Source organism: Myotis daubentonii, chromosome 3, assembly GCF_963259705.1.
Source record: "Myotis daubentonii chromosome 3, mMyoDau2.1, whole genome shotgun sequence".
In the NCBI taxonomy this organism is placed as follows: Eukaryota; Metazoa; Chordata; class Mammalia; order Chiroptera; family Vespertilionidae; genus Myotis; species Myotis daubentonii.
Window position 1 is genome coordinate 80085494 of NC_081842.1, and position 27118 is coordinate 80112611.

Consider the following 27118-nt stretch of genomic DNA (forward strand, 5'->3'; position numbering starts at 1 on the left):
CCAAGGTTCAAATTCTCTCCTTTAAAATGCTTTCATTCCTTTGGTGGCAAAAATCAGGCTCAGGCTGGGAAGTGAGTCACCACTCAGGAGCTAAAGGAGCTTGTTTTTCTTTCTCTGAATGCATTTGTTAAGAATTTCTGCCTGATCCTTCAGCCGCTTGTGTTGGATCCTCTCTTAATGTTTAAGACGCACAGAGAGAGCTATGGCACCAAGACGTTTTCCAATTGTGAGGAATGAGAGTTTTTTAAATACCGAAAATAACCAGAGGGCAGAGAGCCCTGAAATCCTGTTACATAAGCAGATGTTGGAGGACCCAGGCAGGCTGTGAGGTTCCCTCACCACAAGCCAATCTCTGCTGATCCTCCCGAACCTTTGCTGGATTTACCTTGATGCTGCAGAATCTCAAGAGGGGGCTCGGGATGCCGCACCCTGCCGGCAGCGGGACCAGCCTGTAAAATAAGCAGTGCCAGGGGTGGGGGGAAGGGGCTGGGTGTTCCCGGGGGCGGGCGGGGGGCTGACCGGGCTGGGGGCGCAGGCGGCGGCGGGTCCTCCCCGCCGGTGGAAGTCCCTGCCCGCTCTGCGTCCGCCCCGCACGTTGGCTTTGCTCCTCCGGACGCCCAGCTTCCCCTCCTTTGCCTGGCTTAGGAACCCTTCAGTTTCCCGGAACCCTTATATAGCTTTTCAAATTCACAGAAAACACCTTTAATGATAACAGTCACCCAGAGGCCCCACCATCCCATCCCCGTCCCACCAAAATAAAAATAATTCAATTATTTTTGAATAATTGAGAAATAATTCAATTCTTCTTTCCTTCCAGATCTTGCGTGTTTGGGTGTCTCTCTGTTTCCTATTCATTTTCTTCCCAACCTTTCCCTCACATGTGGTCTACATCCCTTTCTCTATTTCTCTTCCTTCTTTTTTCCCTTCTCCTTCCTTCCTTCCAGTCTACACTCCTCCCTCAGCTCCTGCGCCCCATCCCCCACCCCCGCCTCTCCTCCCCCTCGGGGGCTCGGGCTCTGCCCTCTCTGCCCCTCCCCAGAGAAGGGTGACCAGCTCCTCCCGGGGCTGCCCGCCCGCCGCTCCTTCCCTGCCCACCTACCACGAGGAGGACTCCTCCCACCTGCCCATAAAAGCCAAGTGCATGTTACCAGCACCGATCAGAGCACTTTCCCGGTCCTCTCCTGTGGGAGCCCCCAGCCTCTCTCCTGGATCTTACGTGCTCAAGGTAAGATAACACTCCGCAGGACCTCACCTGCTGGGGTAGCTGCCGGGAATGTCTCCTCTGGTCAAAGGGCTGTTTGGTGAGAGCCGATTCTTACGGATGCCAGATCAGCTGCTCCTTTAACTAGCAACCGGTTTGAAAACAGACTTCTGTTTGAACGGTAAAATAAAAGTTCATTCTGGGCAGAAACAGAAGCATAAATATTGCAAAAACCTCTTCTCTTTTAAAATCACTTTCTCTGGTGCTGACTGTGGCTGAGGTTAAAATGTATCTCTTGAGGGTGTTTTGCTGAAGGCTTTTCATTGTAAATGTCTCGCACATCAGTGGGGGCAAGGAAAACTTTGTCCCATTCTCAAAAACGTACTTGAAAAGGACACAATTAGTTTCCTAAAAATAGCACAGTCAAAAGGTCTGCTAACAATTTTGCTATGTTTTCCAAACCCCCAATACAGCTTCCGTGAGTCCTTTTAAAAAATATCTTTCCAGGTTGAAGTCCTTGGAAAAAATGATGCTGTGAACGGGTGCCCTTTCCACAGAGACGGTAATCAGGTGGCTGGTAGATAGGAAAGAACAAACCCAAGTTTACAAGCCATAGCAGAGTGTGCTCTCACAAAGCTATCCTTTTAAGCCTTCCTAAAAGGAGAATTGGATTGGAAGTAAGTAAGAAAGTGTATGAAAGGACTTCATGAATTCCTATGCACACACCTAAACATAAAGCATTCCAATATGTTTTACGGTAGAGAAAAATACAGGCCCGATTATACAGTATTTCTATGTACACCAGATGGTTATAAAGACAGATCGGCTAGAAGGCTTTGGAGGTTTGAACCCTGCTTGCCACCCCTCTTTTCCCTCATCTAGTAAATTAAAATCAACCTGGTTGGCACCCAATTCTCACAGAGATACCCAGTGGTTAAGCTACCCACATTTTAAAAGACTGCTGTCTTCCTATTTCTGAGGTCTGAAAATGAGCATAGTGCACCTGTGGAAGGAAAAATATATTCCGCAGCAGCTTCTGTAAAACCAGACACTTGGTCCGTGAAGTTTGCCATCAAAATCTGTGGGCTGTGTGGGATGAAACTCTCTCATGTGGGAGAAAAGCCCTTTTCCAATGCTTCCTCTGGGGAATTGCTCGAGACCGCTTAAAAACGCAAATCAAAGCTGGCAGTCAGGAAACCAAAACGCTACTTCAGTTCTTAAGGTTCATAAAGTAAAAGAGGAAAAGTTTCACTTTTTTTTTTTTTTTTTTTGGTTTGTTTGTATTTTTTAACTTGAAAAACCTCACAAAAGCTGTAAAAAAATGCTCCACTATTAAGGAAAGTGGAATCATTAGCAATTTAACTGAGCGCCTTCCAAACTTATTCTCCTTATGGTTTGCATATCAAAAGAAATAATAAAGATATTTTAAAATTCTGTTTGGCATGGAGGAGATTCAATGCTATTATTCAAATGAAAGAGTTATATGTAAAGCTTTCTGTCATGTGAAATTTTGTTTCATTGGAAAAAAAGTATTGCAAGGAGTGCGGTTTCCTTTGAGAAAATGATATAAAATTACTATTGGCCAAGATATTATGTGACCTGGGCATATTAAAATAGCTTTTATCTCAAGCCACAATGCAGGCAGCTTGTTTCATATCTGATGTAAGTGGATGATCAAGCATGACAAGAGCACAGGTATGGGACAAGGCCAAACCAAGTGTGTGGTATGTCCAAGTTCATTCTTCTTTTATGGTAGTGCCGGACTCGCGCCCATCATCACAAGGGTGAAAATACACTGCTTCATTCAGCAGATCCCCTTGAGGGAAATTATCTTTTCTGGGAGAAAATAAAAGTGCTCCCAGTGTAAAAGAGCTCCCTGTTGCTCCTAAATTTGGAGATGCAAAGTGTTCTCCCAGGGTTTGCTTCTGCTTTTCCTGGCAGTTGACCCACCCCACCAGCTATGAGCCATTTAACAGTAACTGCCTTCCCCCTGTGCCATCAAGTTCAACACCCTGAATAACTGGGTGAGATCATCCTAGATTGCTCATGATCTAACTTCCACTGGGGCCTTTACCAGACCCTTGAAGCAACTCTTTCTTCATGGGGTACACATCAGGCAAGATGATGCTTAGAAAAATCAGTGGTGAGATTTCGTGTAGTTCCCCACTGTCTCCCCCTTTGCAAAGGGTGTGGAGGCATAACATGAGTCTCCTCTTTATGCCATTTAATGGCTGCCCCCGGATTGGGTTCATTGCCATTACTATGCAACATTATTCCAGCAGGCTTTGACTGACTCCTTTAATGTTTCTCAAAAAAGAAAAGGTGAGCAGTAGGAGGGTAATCTGGTCATTTTAAGGGCCTGCTACACCTAGGGAAACACATGTTTTAGATTTTCACTATTCCCACAGGTACAAACAATATTCTTTTCATCATCAGGAAGTATACCCCATTGTATTTCCATTTGTGAATCAAAATCAGGTAAAGGAGAATGGGAATAAGTATCATTGAGAGAGAAGCTGGGAGGAATCACTCCTAAAAAGTGCTTCAAGAGAATAGAAAGATCAGAATCTCTGTTACAAACACAACTTTTTTTGCCCTTATTTTTGTGGAAATGAGGAGATGAGGAAGATCAAAACTCTATACCTGCCCTTGTTTTTCTTTCTTAAATCAATAAGACTATTTTCTCTAATAAATTAAAAATCCATCTCTATTGTGCCCTTCTCTAACAGGAGAGAAGTTCTAAAGACCAAAAGGATTGCCGGTCTGCCCCACATTATTTTTACCAGTTATAATTTTAAAAGCTGTATCATGGGCATAAAAACCTTCAGCCTGTATATTAAACTGATGGGTGATTTACATCAAGAAAACTAACCCTAACTCCCCCAAAGGACCCAGTGCTGGGTAATTATTTGAACGTTAGAAGCAGCAATTTACTCCTCCTTATCCATGGTCATCCACTTTGGTATGACAATTTGCAGAGTAATTGAGATGCAACCATATTTCTCAATCTTCAGTCCTCCAAGTAACCTTCTGAGAACTAGGTCTTTCTTCTTGCCTAAGCTTTCTCTTCCACCAGGCCCCCATCAGCATTCATATGCATGCTTTAACGATGGTACAGATCTTGAGACTAGAGTGCCATCTTCTCTTCGGAGAGGTGCCCTGTTCCAGCTATTGAGGGAAAAGATAAGCAAAAGGAGAGACGAGGAGAGGGATAAGGGGAGAATAAATGCCCTTTGGAATTTAGAGACTCTTTCTCTTCAGCTTCGTGTGAGACGGACTTCTTACTAACCCATAGCATCCAGAAAGTTTTCTTAAGAGGAACAGCTTACAAATTGCTACAAAAAGGTGAGAATATAAGGGGAGAAAATTTCCCAATGACCTGACAATGACTGACAGCAGTTTATACCCCACAGTGTAAAATTAGAACTCTGCTAAGCATCCCCTTTCTAACGAGACGAGGAGTAAAGAGTGAGAGAATTAAGCACATTTCAGCACCAACAGAGAGAAGGCCCTAATCTGACATTCCACTATAGTTGTGGTAGCTATGTTTGCTGTTTGAGGAAGGAGGTTTTAGTCTTTCTCAAGCAAATAGATTTGCAGGAAAAGGGGTTAAGGCAGTCAAACACGGTCAGAATGTCTATAATCTGGGGGCCCTGTGTGTGCAAATCCACAAAGCCATTCAAACTGAAGTGACTGAAACAAAAATGTTCCCCAAAACCGATCCTAGAGTAATCAGTTAAAGAATTCTGAATTCTAACTTCCCAGTGTAGCATCATATAAAATATTACAACACACCTGATGGTTCACCTTCAATCGCCTCCATTACTTTTGGGCTCACTTCCGCTGTCCTTCCTGGAAAACAAAAGCTGCCCTTCTTCCCTTCAACACAGGATTTGCAAATGCAGTCATGGCCTTACTGTGCTATCCCTTTTTTTCTTTCACTGGAAGAAATCTCTGCTCAGTTCTTATAGATCAAATTTCTGGAGTACCACTCATACTTGTGGCTTTTCTCATTACCAAAAGTCTCATACTTTTCTTAAACAGAATGTAAATTTTTACTCCAACAAAAAAAAAGGCTTTACATTATCTAAACCTTAATTCATATATCCAGAAGAAATGTAATTTAAAATTGCTGCTTGCCTCCAATGGATTCTCTGAAATAAAGTTTCTAAGCAATTTCATTTACCTAGTCCCCATTCTAACTTGTTGGGGATTTAAAAACTTATTGAGAAAAATCACAGAATATAAATTTTGGAAGGATCCTTGGAGCTAATTTTAACTGAAGTTAATTTTACAGATGAGAAAAGGCCAGAGAGGTTAATGTTTTGCCCAAGGTCACCTAGACACACATAGCAGAACCAGGGCTAGAGATCATGTAGACAAACTCTCCAATCAGTGATTTGTCTTGGATAACTGTAATGTGTGTTCCCCACACGGTGTGTATCTAAGATGTCTCTGACTGTACTGAGAATTCTGTTGGTACTAAATATGTAGGGTTCTCAGAAACAAACCTGGTAGAGGTTTGGGGGCTATAGCTGTACCTTTATTATAGACTGTCTAAAACATTGATCCAAACCCTTGTGAAGAGTGAAATCACTGATTATCTTCATCAAAGGGATCTTGCAAGGTTTTCTCCATTCCAGGACCTGGTTATGTAGTATTCCCTTGGTAAATGTGTTGAGTGGGTGAGTGAATGGGGAAAAAGAAAAAGCTAAGTATAAAATATTAATTATTCTTAACTCATTCCATAAAAAATATTTTTCAAAAGTCTATAGGGACTCATAGATACTCAATTCTCAAATATATCAAATTTAAGGTTCCCCCTGGCTTTAGGAAATGTAGGCGAGCTCTTCAGCCTTATTGATGGCCAAGCCATTTTCCTGCCTGCAGTACTTCCACTAACCCTCCCACAGTTATCTGAATACTAGAAGTTATACTATTGTTTACAACCAAATATCTAGTTCCAATATTTATGTGACAGGACAAACATATTATTTTGTGATGAATTTACAACATAACCTTCTTCTTCTCCCACCCAATAAACACTTGCACCTTCCCAAGTCTTTAATGAAAAAAGGGCAAAATATATAATGGACAGTCAGAGAAAGCTTTGAGGGACATACTGGTTGAGGGATGTAGGCATGAGGCTTGCTGTGACAAAGAGGAGGGGCCATCAAGGGCCTGAGATATAGACAAGGGGTGGTGCAGCTGAGAGGGTTTATTCTCTGAAACAGAAGAGGGAGACATGTCCGAGAGTTTTGAGATCCTGAAGGAGATATTTTTAATATGATTGTATGAACCAAGACCCTCTCGAATGTTTTGGAGATGAGATCCTATTTGGGTCAGGCTTCTGTTGATACAGCACCATTTGAGGACTGGTTCGCATGGATGAAAACTTTGTAAGCATTATATTCATCAAAACTCTTCTTAACCCTTGATTGTACTTCAGTTAGTGAAAAAGCCTCATTTAACCTCACTTAGACTTGACTCTTGCCCAGCATACTAAATCTATGTCATAAATATGTTCTCTGCTAAGATTATCACACAATTTTGGTAATATATAAGGTTACTCCAATATAGAAAATGATGAAGGTAGAAAAGAATATTCGTGTAGCATTTCTGGAAACAATTTACCCTAAGTGAGTGGACAGATGTTACCCCAGATGTGTCTTCACTTTCCTCTAAAGCATGCCTGACAATTGTTTGCATATCTTTGAAATAATAATTGTGTTTGTGAAACTGATTTATTGTATGTTAAAACTTACATAGTCTATGACTAAGCATCATTGTGAAAACATTCTTTTAAGTACGTTTTTCTTGAAGACTGCCTCTCTTAAGCTCTCTATTGATGTGTTTATATCACAAGATATTTAGGCATTGGCATCATTCAATGTGCTGAAATAAAAGACAATTAATCACTTCATGTGCTACTTTTCCAGCTCTAACTGAACAGTGGGTGTGGGTGTCAGCTGTTGGCTTCTCCAGGGGAAAAAATTGGATCTAGCCTGTTGGGGAGCTTCTCCATTCCCCTCTGTTAGCTAGATAAAACAGCTGTTTTTCTGAAAGTCTGGACCAATGGCCTCCATAATTAAGGCTTCATGTACTAGGGCAACTATGGCTAGTTCATACAGAAACTGTACTACCCAGAAGAAGAATGGATGAGCCATAGCCTACTTCAGTTCAGTTCAACAGGAGGACAGTGAATCTTAAGAGCTATTTGAAGAGCATTGTCCTGGGGCAGCTGGGAGGCATTTTGGCAGCTATCATCCATCTCATGTAGTATGTTGTTCCAACTATTGCCGTGCACGCTCTAAAGATAAACCTAAACTTAGCTCATAAATTCAGAGTGATGACTGTATATTATTAGAGTTCTATACAGAACTATACTTAGCAACTGTCCATTCTTGAAGTCCAAGTCTCATGGTGTTCATCAGTACTATAAATTCAAACAAGAAGCCTCTTGTTAAAAGGTAGACACAGGACAAGGCCAAGAACTACATGAAGGGAGACACTAGGTGGAGCTAAAAATTTGTGGCTAAGATGGCCAAGATTGTTGAGGTTGGAAGAATGAGGGGAGAAAAGGGATCTGCAGCAAAAATGTGCTATTGGATCCACAACTCCTAGTTAAACAACATGTCTAGGACCCCTTCCAGCTCCCAGATTATTCCAACCCCCTGCTGTTCAAATGAGTAGAGAGGGGAGTCCTTCACCAGTAGAGGGAACCAGGGCCTGAGTGTCTCCGGATAGAAAACTAACTTATTCCCAGAGGGGCCTTGAGATTTGAATTTTTCTGATAAGAGGCAGAGTAAGGTGTCCTTTGCTACCAGTAGCCAAAATGCACCATGGGAGTGTATCACATTGTTGGTTTCCTTTATTTAAAAAAAAAAAAAAAAAAAAAAACACCAAAAAAAAACCCAATGTAAGCCTCTAGGAATAAATCACCTACCTTTTAGCAATGCCAGGAATATCCAGGCTTCTAGAAGTTTATTAGAAAGAAAACCAAAGCAATCTTAGAAAATGTTATTTCCAACGCCACCACCAGACCACAATAAATGTTCAAGACTAAATGTTCAATTCAGTAACAAACACACCCCGGCAGCTGGGTGTCAATGAGAGACAAACACAGAGAGCTGAGGGCTCTCATGAGTTTAAAAGGGAAGTCGTGGGGCCCTGCCAGGACTGGACCCTCCTGTCAACAAAAGAGGAAGAAGGGAACTGGAAGAAAGCAGGAGGCATAAATGGGCCAAGCAGGATCTAGCTTATTAGGGAGCTTGGGTCTCCAACCGAGATGGCCCAGAACATGCCCTCCTAGTTCTGGGTCTCTCCAGGGAACTGCCAGAGCCCTCCCTAGGCCAAAGTGAACACTTTTCTGTTGAACATTTCCATTGCACAACTGTGTAGGGATGGCTTGTGAAGACCTGAGATACTTGCATAATTCAGAATCCTTTGGGGGATAGAGATCAATTAGGACTGTAAAAGAAAAATATCCCTGGCACGTCAGAGAAGGACTGTTTGCTTTGTAAAAATTATGACATTCACAGAAGAACAGAGCAGCCCTCTTTCTAAGGCTATTTCTGGTGTCAATAGAAATGATGCCGAGAAGTTGGTATGCATGTGGCCTGAAAATCCCTGTTCCAGAAAATCTTCAGTATTTTAATTTCAAAAACACCTTGACTCTTTCTGGAGCTTCAGGCAAGTCATTGATCATCTCTGTGCCTTAATTTATTTATCTTACACAGAAGAACAATTCTCAAATAACTACTCTCTTTACCATTTAGAAACACTTGAAGTCTTGCCAACTATTTTACAGAATGATGCTACTTATGCATATGTTGTTACTGTTACTCAGTATAGTAAATGGATTATAGTCACAGTACCATGGCTGATGATATTTATACAGAACCAAGTCAAAAGGAAATAAAGCTCCAAATAAGCACATAACCTTCCAAGATATAGCAAGAACATTTTTTGTGTATTAGAATCCAGAACAAATTCCGCATGTCTCAAAGGGTCAGACAAGGTCAAGGATAAGCAGAAAAGGGGAAAAAAATAAAATTATGGCTTAAGAGTCTCAAAAGGCCTATATGTTCACCTGTCCATATTTTTACACCAGTCAAAAGATAATTCCTCACACACAAGAAAAGGTTTTGTGATTTAAAATTTTTATTTTAACTGAAGAAAGGTGAAATTTTGAGTAAAATCTCTGAGTGACACTTTTCAACATTTTCCAAAGTGTCTTTCAAAACAGTAACGCCTGGGATAGAAAAAAGGTTGTGCGGGCAAATAAGTTTTAGAAATACTCAGTGAAGCAATATGATCAATTATATTCGCTGCAAAACTTTTAAAAGACCATAATATACTACATATATTTTCATTCTTCAAAAAAGTTACAGTTAATATAATAGTGTGTCCTAAACTTAATCAATGACAAATCTTCCCAACCTGAGAACATCTCTTGGGACTGGTATTCTATGGAGCAGTTTTGGAACAGTTTAGGAATCACTGTCCTGCTTCATTACTTCAAGATCTACTGGGACATGGTACTTTCAGTGTTGCTAAATATTATGTAATACACATTGACTGTCAATGTCAATCAATAAAATAGGAAAGAATTCCAGTGTGATTTCCAAACCCAGATGAAAAAGGAAGAAGCAGATGAACATCTTAGGCCCCAAACTCTGAGTTGTTTTGTTGTTGTTGTTGTTGTTGTTGTTGTTGTTGTTGTTGTTGTTGTTGTTGTAGTTGTAGTAGTAGTAGAAATGCCAGAATAATTTTAAGTATTTTACAAGTTCTTGATAGATGAATGGGCGGATGGAAGGTTAGAAGGAAGAGAAGGAGGGAAGGAGAAAGGAAGGGTGGTCAAAGTCGAACAGATTGAAATGATTTCTTCCTTCCTTTTTCTTTTCACCTGCCTGGATATTGTGTTATAAATAGAGAAATGGCCAACAATGAGCAATAAATCTAGTAAATAAGGAGCCTAGATAATTCTATGATTTAGCTCATCTATCTCTGGGCTAATAATTCTGTTTCACCTTAAACACCCTTAATCGAGATCATTAGCCAAGCATCTTCCTTAAGCATTAACTTCCTCACCATCAATAGGCAGCTATTTCCTTTAATAGGAACACACTTACTGATATTTTAGGAATCTTTCTACATTGGAGATTATTTGATTTATCTATGACACTCAGACCTCCCAACCCCATCAAATTCCCTATTCTCTTAGGGCCCTACTCTGGGAATTCTCTTTCCCCTTTGCAAAGAATTGCCTGTAGGCTAACATCCCAAAAGCAGCAAAGTGGAAAACCTCTCCTTTGAGAAAAAAAGTAGCTCAGAGCCATCCAACAGAGAAACTTAAACTCATCATTACTAGTTATAATAATAGATATTACTTATTAAGTGTTAGTAGGACCAGACATTGTGCTGGTCTCATTGTCTCTGTTTTATATACTAACCTTACAAATGGTGGGATTATCGTTCCCAATTTAAAGATGAGAAAAATTGAGCCTCTACTTGGTCAAGCAACTTGCACAGAATCACACAGCTAGAAGGGGCAGAGACAGTATTTGAATCCAAGTCACACTCCAAACTCCATAGTCTCCCAGCTCCTCCATGCTGCCTCTCACAATGTCTCATCCTATCATAAATGGGAGAAAAAAACATTAACTCCCTGTGACAATACCTCTGACTCATAAAGTGAGAGAATTCCAGTGGCTCTGTTCCTAGACACTGCCGACTGGCTCTGTTTCTTGTTTAATACTGTTTTTAATTTCTTTTTCTTTCTTGTATTTTTTCCTAAAAGCATGCTGTCATTTTAGAGCCAAAAAAGTAAGGGCTGCGTAACTAGAAAACACACACAACAACTATCATTTCTCCCTAGGGTAATTTGTAAGGGCTAAGGTTTCTCCATAAATTCTCCCCAAGTGGCTTGGCATTGATCTGGTCAAGAGAGTGACAACCTAGCCTGTCACTCCTAAGGAAGTAGAAATCCCCATGATTACATGAGAAACAGAATATAACAAGGTACTAAGCATGTTGAGGATACTTGAATCTGGCTCATCAGAACATTCTTTTTGGTGTTATGTTTATTACAATCCGCAGCCAGATGGTGAGAGTCAAGACAACTTAAACAATTCCCCCAGGCCATGTGAGTCACCTAGACAAAAATCTATGTTGTCTACACCTACTGCTTAACCTGCCATGAGGGTATACACAGCAGTAAGTATACCTCGAACCCTACTTTCTTGCTATGCTGAAGACAAAAGAGGAAATAAGGTCTAGCCCTTTCCATATAATCACATTTTGCTAAACATTTTTGCTTTTGTAGTTGACCTTCCCTCTCTGCATGTAGTATTCCCTCCTTAATCACTGAATTAATTTGCACCCTTTCTTCAAAATTCAGATCAGGTATCCTCTGAGACGACACGCCTGCGGTCAGCCTGCACCAGGGCACACTGTGCACCTCCTACCCGCTCCCTAGTACTCTGTGCACAGCCCTACGGTGGCCGTGGTCACTCTGTAATGGCCTTGGCTTGTTTTTGGTACAAGACTGTGCGCTCCTTGCACAAGGATTTTTGTCTTATCTCTGCAACCTCAATACTTGGCAGATAACAGGAGCTTAATAAATATGAAAAAGAGTAAAGAAAAAGAGATGGGGGGGGGCTAAAATGCAGTGATGGTGAATAAGAAGGCTCTAAATATCCTTTTCTCTATCCCCATATGTTTTTCCAAGATACAGCTTGACCTAAGTCCATTCATGTGCCTGCACACACACACACACACACACACACACACACACCACATAGAATGTTACTAGGCTCAACTCTGGAGCTAACAATGGAGCACAGGATGAATTCCCATTGGTATGCTAATATTAAATACTAGAGGCCCGGTGCACGAATTCATGCACAGGGGAGGTGGGGTCCTTCAGTCTGGCTTGCGCCCTCTTGCAAGGGATCGGGCCTAAACCAGCAGTTGGACTTCCCGCAAGGGATGTAGCAGTGCGCCAAGTGGCAGGCAGCCAGGGAGGAGCCCAAGCCAGTGCCAGGCTGCTCACACTCATCCCGGCCCACTACACCTGCTGCCGCCACCCAGTAGCACTGCCACAGAGTTGGGAGAGGCTCCCACTGCTGCAGCTACGCTCGCTAGCCATTAGCCCAGATTCTGACTGAGTGGCGCTCCTCCTGTTGGACTGCACTGACCACCAGGGGACAGCTCCTGCATTAAGTGTCTGCCCCCAGGTGGTCAGTGCACGTCATATCGACTGGTCAACCCGTCGCTCTGGTCATTCTGGTTGTTCAGTCTTAACGGTTGCTTAGGCTTTTATATATATAGACTAGAGGCCTGGTGCACAAAAATTTGTGTACTCGGGGAGGAGAGGGGTCCCTCAGCCCGGCCTGTGCCCTCTCGCAGTCTGGGACCCCTAGAGAGATAACGACCTGCTGGCTTAGGTCTGCTCCCGGGTGGCAGAGGGCAGGCCCAATCCCTAGGTGCAGGCCCTGGTCGGGCTCAGAGCAGGGCTGATTGGGGATTTGGGGCACCGCCCCCTGTCATGCACAGAGCAGGGCGGATCAGGAGATTGCGATGCCACCCTCAGTCACACTCAGGGTAGGGCCGATTGGGAGGTTGGGGCACTGCCCCCTGTCACACTCAAGGCAGGGTCGATGGGGAGGTTGCGGCACCACCCCCTGTCACACACAGAGCAGGGCCGATCAGGGGGTTGGGGAGCTCCCCCCTATCAGGCACAGAGCAGGGCTGATCAGGGGGTTGGGGCGCCTTCCCCTGTCACGAACAGAGCAGGGTGGATAGGGAGGTTGTTGCCCCGCCCCCTGTCACACACAGAGCCACAGGGCAATCAGGGGGTTTGGATGCTGCCCCCTGTCACGCTGATCCCGGTGCCTGGAGGCCTCTTGGCTCTGCTAATCCCAGTGCTGGGAGGCCTCGCGGCTCCGCTGATCCCGGTGCTGGGAGGCATATTACCCTTTTACTATATAGGATAGAGGCCTGGTGCATGGGTGGGGGCCAGCTGGTTTGCCCTGAAGGGTGTCCTGGATCAGGGTGGGGGTCCCCACTGGGGTACCTGGCCAGCCTGGGTGAAGGGATGATGGCTGTTTGCAGCTGGTCACACACCCTTCAGGGTGGGGGTCCCCACTGGGGTGCCTGGCCAGTCTGGGTGAGGGGCTTAGGGCTGTTCTCAGGCTGGCGGGTGACTGAAGCTCCCAACTGCTCCTTTTTTTCTTTCTTTTTTTTAATTCTGGGCCAGCTTTAGCTCTGGCTCCAGCTCTGAGGCCTCTGCTGCTGAAAGCAGGTATCTGGTTTGTTTGTGTTCTATAATCGAAACACTGTATCAACTCCAGCTCTGAGATCCCAGCTCGCTGAAAGCAGGTTTCTGGGCTTTTGTTTAGCTTCTATATTTGTAAGCATGTTTCAAACTGCAAGCTCAGAGGCTGGCAAAGCAGGCGGGGAACATTGGTTTCCTCCATCACTGAAGCAAGCAAGCCTCATGTTAGCTTCAAGCTGCCTGGCTGCCTGCCGCCATCTTGGCTGGCAGTTAATTTGCATATCTCCCTGATTAGCCAATTGGAAGGGTAGCAGCCGTATGGCCAGTTACCATGTTTCTCTTTTATTAGATAGGATTGGCTTTCTATATACCAAATTACATAAGAACAAAATATTTGCTGGTACCACTGTCCCAGAACTGTCAGTAGTACTCTGCTCAAAAATATTAAGTGGGGGGATGAGGACACATTTGTAAGACTTTAACTAATAAAGAATTTTAAAAAATATATTAAGTGGATCCCTGGCCAGTGTGGTTCATTTGGTTGGAGTGTTGTCCCATATACCAAAAGATGGTGGGTTGGATTCCTGGTCAGGGCACATATTTGTTTCCATCCCTGGTTGGGGCACACTTACAGGAGGCAACCCATCAATATTTCTCTCTCACATGGATGTTTCTCTATCTCTCTTCCTCTCTCTACAATAAATGAAAAACATATCCTCCAGTGAGGATTTAAAAAAAAAATTCAGTGGAATTCTGAAATACAGAACAAACAGCTTAGGTTGGTAATTATGTTCCTCAACCTCCACCCCAATCCACCTTTCCATCTGTATCCCTTTCCAGTCTGTAACAGGAATTTAACCTAAGCCAGACAGACTATTATTCCCGCAAACATTCCTTTTTATTTTCTCCACTGAATATCCCCCATTGTCCTTTTCCCCTGTCAAAATAACCATAAATTCACGGTTCTATTATAGCCTTCCAAAATATTGCAACTGCATTGATCTCTCACTATTCTCAGTTGACCAGCAGTTACTATAAATGTCAGCTATGTGTTGCTTGTATACTGTGTGGAAGACATCAGGGCAACTTCCAGAACTTCCTGCAGTGATAGAAATGTTCCCAATCTGAGCTGTCTGATATGGTAGCCACCAGCCACATATGGCTCCTGAGTACTGGAAATGTGGTTAATGTGACTGAGTTTTTAAATTGTATTTTACTATAATATCTTTATATTTAAAATTAAATAGCCACGTGTGGCTAATGGCTGCTGTATTGGCCAACACAGAATATTTAAATTTTCATGTGCTGTGCCTTGTATCCCTTGATGAAAATATAAACTACTGGAAAAGTTGAATAAGATGCTTTTATGTATCCCCAGTAAGTGCCAGGACCACAGTAGAGTTCATTATATGTTCTGTTCAATGCATTGCTTGACTACTGGGTCTGCCTCTAATTGTTGTATTATCTTAAAGAAGTCTCCCATACATAAATAATTAAATAGTATGGGTGGCATTTGGGGTTTTGTGTGTGTGTGTGTGTGTGTGTTTTATTTTTTATTTTAATGGCTTAAACCTGCTTAGAAAGACACTGTATCACTACTTGGATCCTTAATGCTATACAAACAAAATGAGATGAAGAACACCTTGAAGTGAGCCCCTGAAAGAGAAAGTCCCATTATTTATTAAACCTATTCTTTATCATTTTGGAGGAAAAACATATATTTTAAGTGCTGAGATATAGATTTGCTTCAATTTTTAATATGACCATTTCTACCGAGAAAGATTGTGCCCACGAGTCCGAAACAGTCACTTTCTGAAGGAAGTTAGCTCTTTAGCATAGATTTTCCTAGAGCAGTTTTGTCTCTATTTGTGGTGAACAACCTGAGGCACTTTGAAGAAGGCTAAATCCTCTACCAGCAGGTCAGGGGTGGGAGCAGGTCCTTGGTATTTGACAATGATGCGGCCCTGGCACTTGCTGGCTTCCCGAAGGCCCTTAGGAATTATCATGCCAACAGGCCAACTATGCCATAAAATCTAGTGCCTGGCAAAGCCAAAAGCACAGTGATCAAACGGTCTGGCTGCAGATTAGATTCTGACTTATTAATAAGCCTTTAGAAAATAAACCAGAGTGAGTCTCTAACAGCAACAGTTTACAGGAGATGTTTAATGATTTCAGAGGTTGGTCACACCACATGCCTTCCCCCTGACTCAGTGAAGAATGGGACAAGGACACGGGAGACTCTCAAGGAGCCAGGGCAATCAGCTGTGTCTTCTCCATTCACAGCTAAGTTTATTTGGAGTGACTGAAATAACATTTAATGAAAACTTTTTTAAAAGAATAAAAGAATTTATCCTGTTATCATGAGCCAGACAACATTGAGAAATAATTATGGGTCTGTATTTTACCCTGCCTTGTAAAATATTTACAAATTGCAGCACAAACAAGCTCTAGAGTAAATGGTAAAGATAGCAATAGCATTTCACTTGTAATTTTTTTTATATTTTGCCATAAAAGAATCACCATGTGTTTAAATCACATTGGAATACATATGAATAAAATTCTCATCTGCAGACATGAGCCAGTGACTAAAGAAAGAACTCATGGCTCCTTTTGTTTTTATTAAATTAAGTTTACTACTACCACATCAACGAAAGAGTATTAGTAACTATCTTAATTAGGGAACTTTTAAACATAAAGACAATGAGGATGACAATAAGTAAACTTTGTAGAGAAATTTATAGTTTCTTATATGTATTTTCTATACATTGCTTTATTTGAATTACATAAGGAAGGATTTAATATACATTTCACATGTGAGGCAGTGGAGGCTAAGAAAGATTAAGTAAATTTTACAAACTCCTGAAGTCCTTTTCTTTCTAAGGACCCAAGATGAGCCTTGACAATACCACATCCAAGAATGGTCCAGAGCATTCTAGCAGCATAAAGCAAAGGAAAACAGAATGACCTGTAAGGTTACTTAGTAAGCCAGATTCAGTGACTGAAAATGTGTGTTTCAAGAAACTAGAACCCAAATTCTCAACAATAATAGCAGTTAATATTATTGTAGGTTTGCTCTTTGCCAAGCAGAATGCTGAAAGCTCTTTTTTACATTATAGCATTTTATTCTGATCTTCCTATGAGACAGGAAACTATGTGATAGGTTAAGTAATTTCTGCAAAGTCAAATAGCTATACTAATGGAACCGGAATATGAAACCAGTAGATCAGATTCCTGTGTTCTTTTTTAACTGCTATATCATTTACATTTTATCTCCAAAGAAACATCCATAATATCCTATTAATAATCTGTGGACAAACAGATTTGCACTGGTGGAAGGACCAGCAACACAAGAAAACCATTGATAATCAGCAGGAATAGTTTGTAGGTTGTCTTCCATATAGTTTATGATTTTAAAGGACACACAATTCATTTAAAAATAGCCTGTATTGCCCTAACCGGTTTGGCTCAGTGGATGGAGCGTTGGCCTGTGGACTCAAGAGTGCCCGGTTCGATTCCAGTCAAGGGCATGTACCTTGGTTGCAGGCACATACCCAGTAGGGAGTGTGCAGGAGACAGCTGATCAATGTTTCTCTCTCATCGATATTTCTAACTCTCTATCCCTCTCCCTTCCTCTCTGTAAAAATCAATAAAACATATTTAAAAAATAAATAAATAAATAAATAAATAAATAAATAAATAAAAGCCTGTATTGTTTAAAGGATATTTTATTCTATTTTAAAATTTACCTGTATTGTTGAAAGTATTACAGATGACCCCCTTTTATCCCCATTTACCCCTTATAGCCCACTCCAGCCCCACCCCAGGCCTTCACCATACTACTGTCTGTGTCCATGGGCTATGCACATATGCATATAAGTTCCTCAATTAATCTTTCCCCATCCACCCTCCATCCCCGCCTTCCCTCTAAGATTCAACAGTCTGTTCCATGCTTCTATGTCTCTGGATCTATTTTGTTCATCAGTTTATTTTATTCATTAGATTCTACATATGAGTGAGATCATGTGATACTTATATTTCTCTGACTGGATCTCCCTTTTAATTAATGCCAAAATGCATTTATGGAGAAAATATCAAAACATCTGATGTCATTTATGAGAAGCCACTGTAGTGCTGTGAATAAAAGCACTTGAAATTAGCATAAGTCATGGGGTCAAGCCCCACTTCTGCCACCAGCAAATGCAGCCACACTGGCCAAGACAGAGGAAATCTTCTGTTCCTCTGCTCTAAAATAAGTCTACCACTCAGGATTGTCATGAATGTGTTATATGATAATATGTGAGAAAGTGTCTGGAACGCAGAAGGTGACCAGTAAATGTTATTTGATGATAGTGACTACTGATTATTGAATGCTGACTTAAGTACCAGCATAGTGGGCATTGGGGTGAGTAGAAGCTTCAAGTGTTGGCTTTCTACAGATTGCAGATGAGGGCACTAAGGATCCCTTTGCTTGTAGTTTATTTAATGAACTCAACTCCTACTCCAGGGCACTGCTCTTAGCTTATCATGGTGGTAGTGTGGGCAACTTATACACTAATTTAGATTCCTGGTCTTTTAGGGTTTGGGTTTTATTTTTCTTAGTGGGAAGGAGGGTTTATTTATTTTTTTGTTTTGTTGTTGTTATTTGTTTGCTTGTTCTAAATGGCACTACTTCATCCTCCCCACAAGTTCCCCAAAGGAAGAAATTACCATGATTTGCATACCACTTCCAGGTCAAGGCCACCTTCCTCCCTTCAACATGGCATTACACATTTTATGGCAGCTGTGTCCTCATCGGGAAAAGATGGCTGTCCTGGTTGTCTCAACTAAGGTCTTGGTTCATCCCATGAGCTTTGGAGTTTTATGCTGCTGTGCTCTACAGAACTCCCATTGAGGCTGCTGGCATCCCAAATGCATCCTGGCTCCTGCATTTTGATGCCATAATATACCTTAAGTCATGTATGTACCCCCTACGGTATTCACCATCCACACACCAGAATCCTACCTTACATAAATTCCATTTTCCAGTTTAAAAAAGCCCTAACCTTTTTGCCCTGGCTGGTGTGGCTCAGTTGGTTGAGTGTCATCCCATGCAGTGAAAGGTTGTCAGTGTGATTCCCAGTCAGGGCACATACCCAGGTTGCGGGTTCAATCCCTTATCAGGACAAGTACAGGAGGCAACCAATCAATGCTTCTCTCTCTTTTTCTCCCTCTCCCTTCCTCACTTTCTAAAATCAATAAAAATCTATAAAAATAAATAAATAAATAAGTCCTAAACTTTTAATCACTGTACTTTAATTATTAAGAAATCTTTCAACTCAGGCTTCCTAAAAATATGGCTCTAAGAAGCCCAATGTTAGAATAAGGGAAATTACAAACTACCATGGAGGCGTTTTAGTTCATAAAGACAAAGGAAGGAAGAAAATAAGAGTTTAAAAGATTTTGCCCCTCAAGTTCAGTTACCCTAGTTTTGTTTGTTTAGGATTCCAATCTTAACCTCACTTACTAATTCATTCATTCAACAAATAATTATTGGAGACATACCGTGTTTCAAGCTCTGTGCTAGACACCATCAAGGACTGTTTCACCTGCACCTGTGGTTTGCAGCTGAAAGATATAGAAACCAGTAAAAAGCCACTTGGAGCATAAATGTACAGGGAATGTAAGAACCCCTTTTCTTTTTTTCCTTTAAAGGGGAGACCATTTTTTGTCCATTTTTCATACCAATCAAGGTGTGGTGAGCCTTCCCTGGGGGCCGGTGTTTTCTCACATGTCCATCTGCACAAGCAAAAGGCTCTCACTCAATGACTGGCGAGGATAATATATTCACGCTCTGGTCCACTCCCTAGGTGACAGAAAAAGTAACCAATCAGCACCTTATTCGACATATTTTCAGACATTCAACACACTTATATAAAAATGTATGAAATAGTAAGCTATCTTTTATCTCGTATTCTTTCAACTAAAATAGGAAATCTTTTTTTAAAATATACTTATTGATTGATTTCAGAGAGGACGGGAGAATGAGAGAGAGAGATAGAAACATCAATGATGGGAGAGAATCATCGATCGGCTCCCTCCTGCACACCCCCTACTGGGGACTGAGCCTGCAAGTCAGGCATGTGCCCTTGGCCGGAATCGAACCTGGGACTCTTCAGTCCACAGGCTGACACTCTATCCACTGAGCCAAGCCGGCTAGGGCAGGAAGTCTTAATTTTGTTGTCAACAAGTACAATGAGTACTGATGGTCCCAAGAATAACCCTGAGCCTCTGAGAGACCCTGAGGTTCTGTCTGGAGCAGTCAGGCATTTTGCTTTCAATAATTGCTTCTTACTCACTGGAGGAACATTAAATTATTCCAAATTGAGTTTTAGAATTAACATATATTTAAGATATCTTTTCATTTGTCTAGAATTCCAATTTCTGAAAACTTTCGCCCTATAGAACACAACTGAGGACAAAAGTAAGTCAAAATGACTCAGAGAATAAAAGACAGTGGTCATTAAGATTCATATTCATAAGCAATCATATGAAGTCCTCATTTCAAACCTATTTACTTCTGCTTTACAAATAATCCTAACAAACATGGTTCTCTGTGTGCTAAAGAACATCGCAGATTAGAGCACCTAATTAGAAGGAGGAAAGGGGCTACAATGAGTAAATGTGCTGACAGCAGGGGGCAGTATGGAAGCCTAGCAATAAAGGAATAGAAAAAGAAGCTTTAAAAAAAAGATAAGAATTTTAAAGGCATAAAGTCACTCACTGAGGAGACCAGTAGTCATACAACCTTGGGCAGTTCCTGAGGGAGAGACTGAATTACAGTGGAATATAAATATTGACATATTTAGTAGCATTATTTGAGAATTAATAAAATTGTGTAATTTAAATATATCATAGCAATACATGCATATTTAGATCCTTATGCATGTAAAATTAATTATCCAAAATGTCTCAGTCCATAAAGACTAGGAGTAGTTGAAAATAACTATTTTAATATAGATGAGTGTGTATGTACACACACACACACACAAGTATACACAGTTCAACCTTGAACAGTGCAGAGGTTAGGGGCACCAAGCCCCTGCACAGTGTAAAACTTTTGATTCCCCAAAAGCCTAAATTGTCCCTTGGTATATCCAGGTCCCCCTGAAGATGCAAAAATCCATCGATACTCAAGTCCCCTATTTGAAATTGTGTAGAACCATGCATATAGTTGGCCCCCCAGGATCATTCCCCATCACTGATCAAAAGAGTACAGGGGGGAGCCGAAACCAGTTTGGCTCAGTGGATAGAGCGTCAACCTGCGGACTGAGAGGTCCCAGGTTCGATTCCGGTCAGGGGCATGTACCTGGGTTGCGGGCATATCCCCAGTGGGAGATGTGCAGGAGGCAGCTGATCGATGTTTCTCTCTCATCGATGTTTCTAACTCTCTATCTCTCTCCCTTCCTCTCTGTAAAAAATCAATAAAATATATTTTTTTAAAAAAAAAGAGTACAGGGGGCAAAAATTCACATACAAGTGGACCTTCACAGTTCAAACTAGTGTTGTTCAATAGTCAATTTTATGTCTAAACTAGAGGCCCGGTGCACAAAAATTTGTGCACTGGTGGTGGGGGGGTTGTCCCTCAGCCCGACCTGTGCCCTCTCACAGTCTGGGACACCTTGGGAGATAACCACCTGCTGGCTTAGGCCCGCTCCCCGGGTGGCAGGTGGCAGGCCCGATCCCGCGGTGCCTGCCCTGCCTCCCCGGGTCACACACAGCAGGCCCGATCCTGGGGTTGGGGCGGGCAGCAGATGGCACTTCCCTGCCCCGCTTGCAGTATGCAAATTTAATGGCCATCTTTGTTGGGTTAATTTGCATACTCTTCTGATTGGCTGATGGGTGTAGCAAAGGTATGGTCAATTAGCATCTTTTTCTTTTATTAGTATAGATTATATAATGTAGAATTTCTGTTAAGCTAGAAAACCTCGTCTCCCTAACATACTGATTATTAACATTTTGATTGTCAGCTTCCAATAAAAACATGATCAAAGGGGGTACCTGGAATCCAAAACCTTAAGTTCATGCTTTCTTTTCATCTAATGCATCTGAGACCAGGGAAATTACCTCACTGTTCAGTGACTCAATTTATCTATTTGTATAATGAGAAAAACAAAAGCTTACCTCACAAGGGCATAGTAGACTTTGTTCCTGTTTCAAAACTTGGAAATACTTAATATAAATCTCAATAATAGCCTGGTTTGGGGTTATTATTTTTAAGCAAACACCCCTCAAGGAAAAGATGCAAAGGAAGTTAGTCTTTCTTTCCCCGCTTTTCTTTCCTTACAATCTTTTCTTTCCAGAGAACACCACAAAGAAACAAAGAGCCAAACATACTGACTCACGTCTTTTTCTAATAGTGTTGTGGTCAATTTGCTCCCACAGAAAAAAAGTAGTAGTGAAGCTTTGAACTCTGGGTTTTGGAAGGCCAAGAGTGGAAAAACGTTTCTGCAAAAAGAATGGCACATTCCAAATCTGTCCAAATCTGTCCGGAGTTATGCCTTTGTGAGGAAAGTCTGCTTGGGCAGGCAGTCCCCATGGAAGCCCTTCTCTGTTGTTAGAACTTTCTGACAAAAGAAGGGGCTGAACTTTGCCTCAATGAAATAGTGAGTTGGTTTCTTTTTTGGTGTTTTGTGTTTTTTTTCTTAAGATGGTTTCTCAGTTTAAACTTGCTTTTAGTACAAATAGGAAAATGGTGTAGCTCTGGGCCTCAAAAATCTGGCTCCATCCTTCTTTGGGAGGAAAAGGTTTAATGTGGTTCAGAAAGCTGAAGATGCCCTCAGTGTCTTCATTAAGAGATTTCTGATACTGAATCCATTATTACATCCTAAGGTTGAGCAGATGTCATGTTTTTTTGTTGTCCTAGATGTTGCTTTCTTGCAGGCTGTCACATCTAATATAGTCATACAACTTTATAGTGTACAAAGGGCTTTCACTCACTTTCATTTATGTGTAAGACCTAGTGTGTTCCTGACTTCTTAATGTGTTATAGTTGTTTTTGTTTTAAATGTTAAAGACAATCACAATCTGAAAAAAAAAAGTTTTTTTTCTAAGTAACTAGTGTGATTCTTTGGCTGATAAGATTGAATCCCTGGCTTATCCTATATATCACTCAAAGAATTTATCTGAGTGAGCAATTCTCTCTTTTTTTTTTTTCTGAGTGAGCAATTCTCATTATCTGAAGTACTCTAAGCCATTTCAAGTGCCACTCTTTTCTCCCTGGCAGGAAATTTCTATAAAAACATCCTTAACCTACTGTCACCAAGCACATCTTCCCTGCAGGCCATTCTATCCTTCTCTCCTTTTCTCCTGTTACAGTGGAAGAGGTATTTCTCTTCCTAAGTCTCTTCCATCACATATTCTTTGGGTGCTTTTCATACCATCTCTCCTACCTACTGAACTTCAACTTCACTCTGAATCACCTGCACCATCTGCCCATCGCAGCTGTACCCTTCTTTCTTAGTGCAGACTGGACTGTGACTCAACCATGTGGCTCAGTTGGTTCTCCTGGGGAACAGAAAGGTTACAGGTTCTATTCCCATTCAGGCCACATGCCCAGGTTTCAAGTTCGATTCCCTGGTCGAGGCGCATGGAGGAGGCAGTCAATCTATGTTTCTCTTTCACATCGATGTTTCTCTCTCTCTAAAATCAATAAAAACATGTCCTCAGTGAATATTTTTTTAAAAAATGCTTTAAATATTTCAGAGATATTTCATGGCTCTCAAATTTAAAGCCCAAACTCCATCATAGGTGATGAGAAGGCTGAGTGTTCCAGCCTGAAAGACAGAGCTGTGTGAATGAAAGCCCTTAATGAGTAGAGAGGCGGTTCCCTTCAGAGAAAACTGTGAGTATAGTGTAGAGTGGGCTTGGTGACACAAGGTGTAATGGCAAGGATTTACAAGGCCTGGTCTGGGCCTGTCCATCTCTTTCCAGATCCGTTCCTTGCCATACCACCTGGACTGGATCACATTGCCCCATATTCCTTTACGGCGTCTAATACTCTCACTGTAGCTGTTTTCATTAACTGACGGTCTCTCCTGCTGATCCCACAATGACCTGAATTACATCTGTCTTACTAAGCAATGTGTCCCCAGCACAGCGCCTGAAACCAAGTGCAGGTTCTCAGTATTGGCTGAATGGAAGAATGAATAAAGGATGTGCAAATGATCATCAGAGAAGCACAGATAACAGAGACAAAGTAACAGATTCAAGGATTGACCAGGGTTCTAGAAAAAGTGAATGGTCACAAGTCTGGTCAAAGAAGTCCAAAATTAAGAAGTCTTTAGCCACCAACAGTGAAAGGCATGAAGGAAGGTCTAAGACAAGCCCTTAACAATCATGGCAACAAAAAACTAATTCTCACAGCACCCAGCCAGTCCCCTCACCCTCATCTTGGGCAGAGTTTCCCAGAGTGTGTCATAGTGTGGTCCAAGGACAAACTGCATTGTAATTCCCCATCCCCAACTAGTCCTAATGAAATAGAATCTCATAGTTGAAACCTGGCCTAAAATCTGCACTTTTAACCAGCATCCCAGGTGATACTTATGCACCTAAGGTCCTAGGCTAGAAATGGGGACAACCACAATATCTGGTTAAGTAGAAAGAAACAGTAGGAAGAAATATCTTTCCCTGGTGGTGGCTAGTTCAGCACTGTGAGCCCCCTATTGCTCTATATATGATGCATGACTCATGGATAATGCATAGCTGACTCGTGGTTGGCCCTTAGAAGTTCCCACCAAGGTCATGTGTATGGGAGTGTGGGGTGGGAGAGGGGGGGATACTTTCATGGCATTTTAGTCAAAACTGTCACTTAACTTTTCACTGTGGCCTCCCTTCTCCTTCCAGTATAATCCATCTATGCATTCTGTCTGGACAGATGAATATTAACCAGCATTCAATAAAGCAATGTTTTCTTGTTCAAGATCTGGACAAAAATGCTAATAATAATAACCATGAAGAATTTGTTGTTAGCTATTACTTCTCTGAGGAATGCAAAAATGTCCCCTTTAGGCCCCACTGAGCCAGTGGTTTTAAAGTCTTTCCAATTCTGCATTATTGTCAAAGAAAAATAATGAGATATGGCTGGCTGGAAAAAAATCTAGAAAGTTCTATCTGAGGAAAAGAGGTTCACCTCAAACCAACATTTCCTGTTTTGATCTTGTGTTCCAAGAAGTCTCATATTTTCCCATTGGGTTTTACATATAGTTTTGTCATTTATGGTCATGCCCGTAATCTGTCATGCTCACAACGAGTCCAGAATAAACACCGATTTTTGTTACTCCTCTATTATTTATAGGTTAAGATTACTCTGCACCTTCCTCCCAGGACTCTGTTCTATCACTGGCCATTTGATATCAGTGCACACTGCATTGTAAGTCCCTAATAAACCAGAATGTATGTGATGTGGGCAGGAAAAACAATACCTCTGACTTTCCCAAAGTCGTTCGAACCAAATGTTTTAAGTGTAATTGAAAACATATTTTTACAAGCAAATAGAGCCAATAAACCAAAAAAAGCTGTATGGAAGCACCAGGCCCCACTTCTCTGGTTTTTAATAAACTGCAATCGAGGATGTTAGGGAGAGTGAAACATGTGTGTTCCAACCCAGAATTACACAGAACAATCAATCAGTGCTCATCCAAAGCACGGTTCATCCTTCACAAGTGCTCTGTGCTGAAAGTCCCAGCAGGGAAAGAAGAGGAAATGTGTGAGGACATGTTGGTTTTGCATGACCTCCCTTAATGTTAGTGTGGGGACCTCATCTGCCTTTACACAGGTGGTATGATTTAAGGGTGAGAACTCCATTGCTTTTGTCCCCTTCTGGTCCCAAGACCTAAGAAAGTGATTATCTTCCTATAATTATTTTTTAAAATATAGACACAATATATCCTCATGGGCCAGGTCCTTTTCTTGATTTCCATGACACAACTCCCACCAAATCTGTGGGACATCATTGCCCATTGTTTCCCAATGTCAGATATTTCAGTTGCACTGCTCTTTTAGCCCGGTGCGAAGGGGCTGGCAATGGAGAAAATTCTGGGCTGAGAGACTCAATCCTTGGCATAGACTGGACATTCTGGCATACTGGCTTCTCCTATAATTTCTCCAGCTATGAATTGGAGTGGATTTATTTACTCAATTTATAAAATGGCACCATTCATTAGAATAAATCACTTGAAGCAAAAGAACTAATTATAGAGCTTTTAGTAAAAAAAGTAAAAGTGTTTTACCCTAAGGCTGAGGGCAGAACCAATTTCTGAGTTATAGGTTTTTACTGTATGGATGTGTTAAAGTTCCAGGGAACATGATTTGACCAAAATTCATTTTTAATAGCTAACCATGATGTAATAGGTTTTTACTGTTTGAAGAAAAGAATGGTGGTGTATAAAAATATCCTTTCAACATCTATGTCAGTTTTTATATCTTTTACGTAATGCTGACAAGGGAATGGAGGTGGGAGAATGGTCATACACTATTGGTAAGAGTCTAAGTTGGTACAACTTTTGGAAGTTTAACCAGGAATTCCACCCAGAGAATCTATCTTACAGAAATCCTATACTAATAAAAGAGAAAAATGGTAATTGGCGTACAACCGATACCTTTTTCATTGGCTAATCAGCGAGATATGCAAATTAACTGTCAGCCAAGATGGCGGCTGGCAGCCAGGCAGCTGAGAATAGGAGGCTTGGTTGCCCCAGCGATGGAGAAAGTCAAGGATCCCCGCAGCTGCGGGGCTCTGAGCTCCTGAAGCAACAACTCCAAAAGATACAATGTTTCAATTATAGAAGCTAAAAGATAGCAGTTAATTTGCATACTCAGGCTCCAAGCAGAGCGAAGCCAAACAGCCCTGAAGCAGCAGGGCAGAGAGGCCTCAGGGCCTGGGATCAGCGGAGCCGAGAGGCCTCCCGGCCCCAGTGATCAGCGGAGCCGAGAGGCCTCCCAGCCCCGGTGATCAGCGGAGTCGAGAGGCCTCCCAGCCCCGGTGATCAGCGGAGTCGAGAGGCCTCCCAGCCCCGGTGATCAGCGGATCCGAGAGGCCTCCCAGCCCCGGTGATCAGCGGATCCGAGAGGCCTCCCAGCCCCGGTGATCAGCGGATCCGAGAGGCCTCCCAGCCCCGGTGATCAGCGGATCCGAGAGGCCTCCCAGCCCCGGTGATCAACGGAGTCGAGAGGCCTCCCGGCCCCGGTGATCAGCGGAGTCCAGAGGCCTCCCAGCCCGGTGATCAGCCGAGACGCCTCCCAGCCCCGGTGATCAGCGGAGTCCAGAGGCCTCCCGGCCCGGTGATCAGCGGAGTCGGAGGCCCCGAGATCAGCGGAGCCGAGAGGCCTCCGGGCCAGGGATCAGGGGAGCCGAGAGGCGTCCTGGCCCTGGGATCAGCGGAGCAGCGAGGCTTCCCAGCACCAGGATCAGTGTGACAGGGTGCGGAGCCCCAACCCTCTGATCGGCCCTGCTCTGTGCATGACAGGAGTGGCGCTGCAACCTCCCTATGGACCCTGCCTTGAGTGTGACAGGGGGTGGTGCCCCAACCCCCCAATCGGCCCTACCCTGAGCATGACTGAGGGTGGCATGGCAACCTCCCAATCCGCCCTGCTCTGTGCAT

The 27118-nt window shown here is 42.3% G+C and overlaps 1 protein-coding gene across 3 annotated transcripts in view; it reads left to right on the top strand.

Moving 5' to 3' along the window:
• The first annotated feature begins 208 nt into the window (after positions 1-208).
• COL8A1 (collagen type VIII alpha 1 chain) overlaps positions 209-27118 on the top strand; it is a 171723-nt gene continuing 144813 nt past the window's right edge. For 2 of the 3 annotated variants that reach the window (XM_059687959.1, XM_059687962.1), the window contains exons 1-2: positions 331-451; positions 818-1225. In XM_059687959.1, the coding sequence (XP_059543942.1) occupies positions 1142-1225 (84 nt within the window). In that variant the 5' untranslated portion in view covers positions 331-451; positions 818-1141. The other variant, XM_059687961.1, reaches the window with a different exon arrangement.